Source organism: Coffea arabica, chromosome 2e, assembly GCF_036785885.1.
Source record: "Coffea arabica cultivar ET-39 chromosome 2e, Coffea Arabica ET-39 HiFi, whole genome shotgun sequence".
Lineage (NCBI taxonomy): Eukaryota > Viridiplantae > Streptophyta > Magnoliopsida > Gentianales > Rubiaceae > Coffea > Coffea arabica.
The window spans coordinates 76,559,684-76,567,988 of record NC_092313.1 but is presented as its reverse complement, the minus strand read 5'-3'; the positions used below and the strand labels follow the sequence as shown (position 1 = coordinate 76,567,988).

At 37.8% G+C, this 8,305-nt stretch overlaps 2 protein-coding genes across 3 annotated transcripts; one reads left to right on the top strand and one right to left on the bottom strand.

Moving 5' to 3' along the window:
* The first annotated feature begins 437 nt into the window (after nucleotides 1-437).
* Nucleotides 438-3,439, top strand: LOC113733351 (serine/arginine-rich splicing factor RS31-like). 2 transcript variants are annotated; one of them, XM_027259715.2, is made up of 6 exons: nucleotides 438-593; nucleotides 699-846; nucleotides 2,192-2,304; nucleotides 2,478-2,707; nucleotides 2,832-3,080; nucleotides 3,194-3,439. In XM_027259715.2, the coding sequence occupies exons 2-6, from the start codon at nucleotides 741-743 to the stop codon at nucleotides 3,219-3,221; spliced, it is 726 nt and encodes a 241-aa protein (XP_027115516.1). In that variant the 5' UTR covers nucleotides 438-593; nucleotides 699-740; the 3' UTR covers nucleotides 3,222-3,439. The 2 variants fall into 2 exon arrangements, with proteins under 2 accessions (XP_027115516.1, XP_027115515.1); XM_027259714.2 differs by having other exon boundaries at nucleotides 3,191-3,439.
* A 998-nt stretch (nucleotides 3,440-4,437) lies between these two features.
* Nucleotides 4,438-5,391, bottom strand: LOC113733352 (calcium-binding protein KIC-like). Its single transcript, XM_027259716.2, has one exon. The coding sequence runs from the start codon at nucleotides 5,023-5,025 to the stop codon at nucleotides 4,651-4,653; it is 375 nt and encodes a 124-aa protein (XP_027115517.1). The 5' UTR covers nucleotides 5,026-5,391; the 3' UTR covers nucleotides 4,438-4,650.
* Nucleotides 5,392-8,305: the final 2,914 nt, after the last annotated feature.

The window sequence follows — 8,305 nt, the reverse complement described above, 5'->3', positions numbered from 1 at the left end:
CAAGCCACGAATGTATTGTAAATAAAGTATGAGTTTCACATATATTAACTTAAGACTCATAGTTTGAAATCCAAGTGTCATACTAATTAGGTGAACAGAATCTAGACTTGTTAAAATCCGACTCTGATGGCACAATTGACAACCCTAAAAAACTGTTGTATTTGAAGGTTGATAGCTATATAATTGGTCAAAAAAATTTTAAGGCTCAAATCACTATACACTAGCATACAATGGGTTTTTTAAACGCAATATGCGAGACTCAAATAGACACGCTCTTCCGGGAGGATTGATATGAATTTGATAACTGTCCTAGCCCCTAACCTACACTTGCAAGTCTAAAGATAGGGCTTGCTGATGGCAGTAGAACGTTCTTGACCCGATCCCTTTGGTGTTGTTCAGTGGGTTGATTCTGAGGCATTTGGGCTTATGCTGTTCAGTTGGAGTCGGCCCATGCCTGCCAGTCCTGGCTATAAAATGGCCTCCCGTATACCCGTTTACCCCTTGGAAAGATTGTAATTGGTGAGGACCCTCTTCGATTCGGGAGGCTAGGGTTCTTTTTGGTTCCTCCTGTCCTCCATACCCCAAGCTCAAGGGTACTCTCTCTCTCTCTCTCTCTCTCTCTCTCTCTCTCTCGTTTTTTTTTTGCTGTTAAGAAAAAAGGGGAAAGAGTGATTTCTAATTCGTTCTTTGTTCTGAAGGAAAAAGGTAAATCTGGTCGGGAAAAAAAAAGGAAAAGGAAGATGAGGCCAGTGTTCTGTGGGAATTTTGAGTACGAGACTCGCCAGTCTGACTTGGAACGACTCTTCTCTAAATACGGAAGGGTTGAGCGCGTTGACATGAAATCTGGTAACTATTCTATATTCATCACCGATGTTTAGATATACATGTACTCAAGTGCGTTTTTTCCTCTAGTTTCAGTTGCTGCGCTAGTTCTCACATGACGTTGTTGATGTTCCTAGGATAGTATTTCATTTTCCAGAGTGGGTTGGTCGATTGTTTACAAGTATAAAACACATATGACCTTAGCTTTCCCCACGAGGGAGGATATCAATGGCTCGCATAAATGATGAGTTTGATTCCATGTAGTTAGATATTGAGGTTTATTTTTGTCCTTTTGCTCATTTGTTAAATACTAATCTCTAAATCCTTTTTCTCCTCCTCCATTTTAATTGGGGTGGCCGTGTTGCTGGGATTTTTTTTAGGTCATAAATGAATGCTTGAATTTTTTTTTTTTCATTTTCAACGTTGCAGTAAATGATTAGTAATCAGCATGCTTTTTGGCCATTCTTGTCTTAAGGAAGGTTCACACTTGATTTATAGGTCAGCTCTTATTAGAGGGCAGCTCTTTGTTGCAATTGTTTGTTTGACCATTGATTATATGTAGTTGGAATGGATAACAAAGCCACAATAATCAAGTGAAGAGGGGAAAGAACAAGCTGCTTATGTTATATGCATATTAAAAAGATTTACAACTTTAGTGCAACCCGAACAGGAAAGCTAATAGTTCAGTCAACGTCACTTGAGTAGAATAATCAAACTGTCAAAAAAAAAAATAATTGGCAAAGGTATCCATGTTTAAGTGTTTGTTTTGACGCAGGAACGTCTACTAAGGAAAAGTGAGCTTCTTTCTTGGCTCGCCAACTTCTGTGCAATAACATTTCTAATGCAATGGAAACCTATCTACCTGCCTGCTCTCCTGATACTCAAGATGGAATCGTTGTATTTATTTCACTCCGATCACCTGTTACTCACTTACCTCTCTGCCTAAGTTGCCATTTTACAAGAATGGTCGTCATGGTGTCATCTATCAGTTCTTCATGCCTTGTCTACCACCACTATCATAAGGGGATCACTGAATTCTATCATGCCATGAGTCCCATATACTGATTTCGTGCTGTGAAAATGGTGAAGCATGCTTAGCAATCAGTACTCAGCCATGATACTATGGATATAAAATTTATTTTGCCCCCTTCTCACACCTTCATCATCATCATGATTTAGTTCTTCATGCAAGGCCTCTACATCCTTACTTTCATCAGCCCTTCACATATCTGCAGGTGTTGTACTAAATTTAATTCTTTTCCCAGGGAAAAGATCCCTGATTTTGCTGATGTAGCATTTTGTAAATGGGCCTATAAACATCGCAATTTATAATATTTTTACCTCTGAGTAGTTTAATTTTATAATGTAGGGTTTGCATTTGTTTATTTTGAGGATGAGCGTGATGCTGAAGATGCTATCCGTGGCCTTGACAATGCGCCCTTTGGGTATGACAGACGCAGGCTTTCAGTGGAATGGGCTAAGGTGTTTCCCTATTTCCCCCCTCCTCCCCCCCCCCCCCCCCCCCCCCCCCCCAAAAAAAGGGAAAAAGTTCGTCTCTGTGTGCATGCGCACATGTGTGCCAGCTATTCTTAGGCTAAGTGAGTGCCATATTGTGTATGTCATTTATGAATATGATCATGTTTATGCTTGGGCAGGGTGAACGTGGCAGACACCGAGATAGCTCTAGGCCAATGGTTAACCAGAGACCAACAAAAACCTTGTTTGTCATAAACTTTGATCCCATCCGCACTAGGATCCGTGACATTGAAAGGCACTTTGAACCTTATGGTAAGGTTCTTAACGTTCGCATCCGTCGCAACTTTGCATTTGTGCAGTTTGAGACTCAAGAAGATGCTACCAAAGCCTTGGAGTGTACACATATGAGGTTTGTGATATATGCATATTTACTTTTTTACCTTCACACCGGATGGTCTGGAAAATGAATTGGTTATAATTGATAGTTGGTTGTTTTTGTTGCCTGACAATCTGCATTGCCTTTGAATCTGCAGCAAGATATTGGACAGGGTGGTATCTGTTGAATATGCTCTAAGGGATGATGGGGAGAGGGGTGACAGATATGACAGTCCTAGAAGAGACTATGGAGGGCGTGGGGGCAGTCCCTATAGGAGGTCACCGAGTCCTGTGTACCGAAGGGGTCGAGCAAGTCCTGATTATGGGCGTGTTCGCAGCCCTGTCTATGACAAGTACAATGGCCCTTATGAAAGGCGAAGGAGTCCCGAGCATGATAGGCACCGCAGGTTGGGTCCTTTCTGTTTTGCAATTTTCCCTTGGGTCAGTTTATGTGTTCTTTGATTTCATTGCAATTGTTGCTGGAATTCTTTTTTTATTCCTCAATTTTTTTGAACAGCAGGTCGCCTGTTCGGAGGTCAAGAACTTGAAAGGTATGAAGATGAGTGAGGGAGGGAAGACTTGAAAGTTTTTGTTTTTTGTAAATGCTGCCGTAGTTTCAGTTGCAACATGCAGGAGGATAGGCGTACTGAATTGGTGTATTTGGTTTAGAGCGTAGTTCACTCTGTCACTCTTTTTAAAATTTGCATTGGTTTGGATGGGATGATTTTGATATTTTAAAATTGGCTGTTATATGTGCTTTGCATTATCCTTTTCTTTGTGTATATCTAGCACATGATGTTTAGTCTAAAGATTATGTGTTGGAAATCTATAGTTTGGAATCGATCTGTTCCTAATGGTTGTGTATTTATGAAGAACTTGGTTGCGAATTTGATTTCGTAAGGGTGTCTTTTATTCATGAACAATGTCGACCGAGCTTGCCTGGCGTTTTTTTAAAAAAAAAAAAAAAAAATTTTGAGTTCTAATGCGAAAGAATATGCAACGGTGTAAGTTCAGTAGAATCGTACATTGTCGAATTATGAAACTTTGGAAGGGCCATCAACTCCAATTCGTCCAAAGGTGCACAAATCCGTTGGAATATGGCGGCATCTGAGCGGCCTAGCGACTCTAGTCTCCAATCAATCAGGAAGCCAAACCTACATAGCAACTGCAGTTATTTTTGTTTTAGTTTTAAAAAAAATGCATCCACGCTGCGTCGTCTATGCAGTGCTATTGACTTTACCAATTACCATGTGTGAACGTCAATTAGTTAACACCATCAGGCATCATCTGGACTGGATTGTGAAGGAAGGAGGGACAAATTATGGAAATTACTAAACATTGCAAACCTGGATGGACAATTGTTTTTCATTTTTTCGACATCCGCTCTCCGCATTCGATATCACAATCATTTGTTACTCTCTTCGTCCCATTTTAATAATCTTGTATTTTTTTTTTCATCTGTCCCAAATTGTAGTCCACTCTCCAATTGAAAAATGTAGTTGTATTTTAATTTTTCTAAAATATCCTTTATTCAATGTAAGTAGTTGTTACTATAGACCTACTCCATTTAATGAGAATTGATTCTTTTTTTACCATCAATTCAAATTTTCATAAAGTTGTACCATATTTAATGTGAGAATATTTTAAAAAAATAGCAATCTAAATTTACTTTTCCAACAAAATTAACTACTTTTTCTTAAACTGTGTAAAAAAAGAAACAAATTATCAAAGTGGGACGGAGGGAGTATTAAAAAGAAAGAAAAAGAAAAGAAGACCTTTTTAAATAGAAGAAATTCAGAAAGTTGTTAAATTATCATGAACAACACAAGCTTCTGTTGTGAATGATTAAGGTGCATCATCATCATGGCGTATATAGTATAGGCCAAGGCAAATAGTACATACATGGAAGCAGCAGTAGCCAGTAGTAGGTAAATTAATCAAGTAAATGAATTTGAGTAGTTTGGAAGTTGCAGGAGACTAAGCGGAGGCGTGTCCCAGCTCTTGAGCAATTGCCTTGTCAAGCCAGGCCTCAGCATCTTGCATCATCCCCGGGCTAAGTCTGACCATGAGGATGCAGAACTCTGTCTGATTGAGGGCTCCATCTCCATCCAGGTCTCCTTCTTTCACCATAGCCTCTGCGTCCTCTCTGCTCAGTCCTTCCATGCCCAGGAGGGCACAGTTGTTGCGCAGGCTGGCCGATGTGATCAGGCCGCTTGTTGTGTCTGCCAGAAGCCCGAACCCTCCACAAAGTTCCCCCACAAACGTATCCACGTCTAGCTTTTCCGCCATCACAGGCAACAAGTCTTCATATTCGGTTGACTCCGTTATTCCCGAGTTGGTATTATTTTCCATTCCTCCTCTCGAAAGCCCTTCTTCAGTTTCTTCTTTCTTCAACGCATACAAAAAAAAAAAAAAAAAATCTTAGTTATTTTAGTTTGGTGACCCCCCCCCCCACCACAAGTGTTGGACAATACTGCTGGCGGATAGCCTGAGGAAGAAGGGGAGTTTGTTGGAACTATTTAGTACTAGTACTACTTTATACTAGCAACATTTACAAAGAAAAAGGGGGAGGAGTTTGTCAAGGAATGGAGGAAAATTGGTGGAGGTGCTACGCAATCCAACTACTGTTGAGTTGAGCCTAAACAAATGACAGCAATGCGACTTCCACACACACACTGGTGGTTACTAGTAGTAACTAGTAAGGGGGCGGGGGAGGGACTGGGGAGGGGAGGACCATTCATTTATTCCAGTCGTTTTACTGAGAGGCTGCTGCTTGTGCTTGCGTGGACCGGGGCCACCGTCCAAAGTACTAGACTACTAGTTTTGTTTGTTTCGTACGTACGCTTTTTTTTTTTTTTTTTTTTTTTGCATAATTTCACAGTTTTAAGAGCAAAATTTTCTAAGAACGCTCCGAAAAGTAATAATAATTTCAATTGAAGTTGCTTGGTAAAATGATTTTTTATCATGGAGTAGTATGATTTTCCATAGCAGCAGCAGCAGTAGTTTAGCAGCGTATGATTTTATAGGTTTTCTGGGTTGGGGGTTGGCATTTTGTTCCCATTATGGTTTGTTTGGATTGTGAATTATTAGAGATATTTTTACCGTAGCATTTTTTGTGATGTGATGTATGTGAGATAAAAAAATAATTGAGAAGATAAAAATGTGTGTTGGAAATTGTAATGATGATGTAAGCAAATATATTTTGGCAAATAAATCGCAGTCCAAACAAACCTAATTATTGTTTCTTTGTAGTATTGTATTTGTATGTACGTATGGCTGGGTTTCGAGGAAGGTGCTTTGGATTTTTGGAGTTTCCGGTAATTTGTCATCACTCAAAATGTGGAGTCGGAGTCAGGAGTCATGTGTCATGACGACAGCGTTTGCTTAATCAATCAATCAGGCGGCCGGAGTCGACTTTCGTGGAAGGTTCCTTTTTCTTCTCCCCAAACAGCCCGCACCAGATTCTTTGCAGCTTGCTTGTGTGCCAACCATCTACTATTAATGATATGCCCCTTGTTTTCCTCCTCGGAGCTGCCTGCTAAAATGTCATGGACGAGAAATTTACCCCATTGCTATTGAATATTATTGATTGTACCCCTCTATCTCTACCCCATCCGTACATATTTCATCCATCAAAGTTGGATACTACTGGTACTGTTTGGTTATCAAGATTTATTTTAAAATATATATATATATATATATATATATATATATATATATATATATATATATATATATATATATATCATACTTTGTTCTGCTTACATTTTATCGTTAGTTTCTTCCACTATTGACCAACATTTAATTTTGTCCAAAATAAATTCATGTTTTGGCGTTAAAATAAACTTAAAAGAGCTCCTTGTGGTATTCTAATCACACAAGTTCTACGGGCCTCGGTCCCTTTTCCTTGGAAATGAGAAATCAGAGAAGTAATTTTACGTCAAGTCAAAATTTAGGCAAGCACACACAGGTCAATAATACTCCAATAATTGATGGAAAAAAAAGAAATAAATAAAACTATTGCCACAAATAAAACACTCCATCATGTTGAAGGCAATTGTCATATAAAACTTGTACATTTGAGCAAAAAAACTCAATAATAGATGAAATTCAACCTCAATATCATATAGAGAATTTACTCGAAATGGATCGATTTTTTCATGGACGTGAAACATAAAAATTTTATTATAAAAAGAAAAAAGTCCAAATTTGAAAAACTATGGTGTCCGAAGTTCCAATTACGTCGGGTTTGTTTAGATTGTAAATTATTTGAGATATTTTTACTGTAACACTTTTTGTGATGTGATGTATGTGAGATAAAAAGATAATTGGGAAGATAAAAATTGTATTGAAAATTGTAATGGTGATATAAGCAAATATATTTGGAAAAATAACCCACTATCCAAGCAAACCTATCATTTCTCTGGCGTTTTATATGAATAGGAACAAACAAATAAACAGATAGATAAATTTAGGGTTTATTTGGATTGAGATTATTTCAAATAAAATAATTTGCTTCACAAATTCTAATCACCTTTTTATTTTTTCAATCATTTTTTTATCTCACATACATCACATCACAAAAAGTGTTACAGTAATTATCTCAAATAAATCATTCAAATAAACTCCTATCCAAACAAACCCTTAGTTATGAAACACAAAAAAAAAGGGGAAAAAAAACCTACAGCTTGATCTTCTTCTCCCAATGCGTTGACTATTTCATTGATTAAATCCTATATTTCATGGACATTTGTAATTCAACTATATATATGTATGTGTGTGTGTGTGTGTATTGACATTATTAAAGAAAAGCAAGAAATTTACAGAAAAAAAAAGTTTAGGAAATTTAAATATGAGGATATTATTGATAATTTTTCACCTTTGATATTGACATATAGTCTCACTATTACTTTAAGGGTGTTAAGTGAGATTTTAAAAATTCAAGGGAGTTAAGTGATATTTTATAAAACTTCTGGGGATGTTTCTGAAACTATCCCTTTTTTAAGAAAAACTTTGGTTAGCTTGCCGGCCAAGACTTTTTTTTTGGGTTATCCCGCCGGCTAAGACTTGACCGACATTGCCTTTAAAATATGGGATAATTTCAGAAACCTCCCCTGAGGTTTCTGACACTTTCACTGACATCCCCTGAGGTTCTCAAAATTTCACTTACCTCCCTTGCTTTTGATTTTGTGGTAACAATCCAGTCCAAATCAGATTAAAATATTATTTTCATGTGTGAGAAGGTATTTTTATTCCATAGCTACCCTTTGCAGAAGTTGTATTAGTAGAAGATTCAAAGAAGAATAAATGATTTGGACTAATTAGTAAAGTTGAGGGGGGGTAAGTGCAATACAAAAAATTGCATGCACCAGATGTGCCATGCAACAGTTATTTGGCAGATTTTGCAACGGCTAGCTGCAAATTGCAACGGCCAGAAGGTTTGCTGTTTCAGTAGCAATAGCATATAAAGCAAAGCAACTTAACTACCTCTGAGGTTTCAAGCTATTAACATTCTTTGCTACTAATTTGGAGTGATAACAAGTGCATTTGCTGTGCTACAATTAGAGCTCTGAGTAAAAAGTTTTAGCTGCAACCATGGCCTCTTCAAGCCATAGGGGAGAATCATGGAATT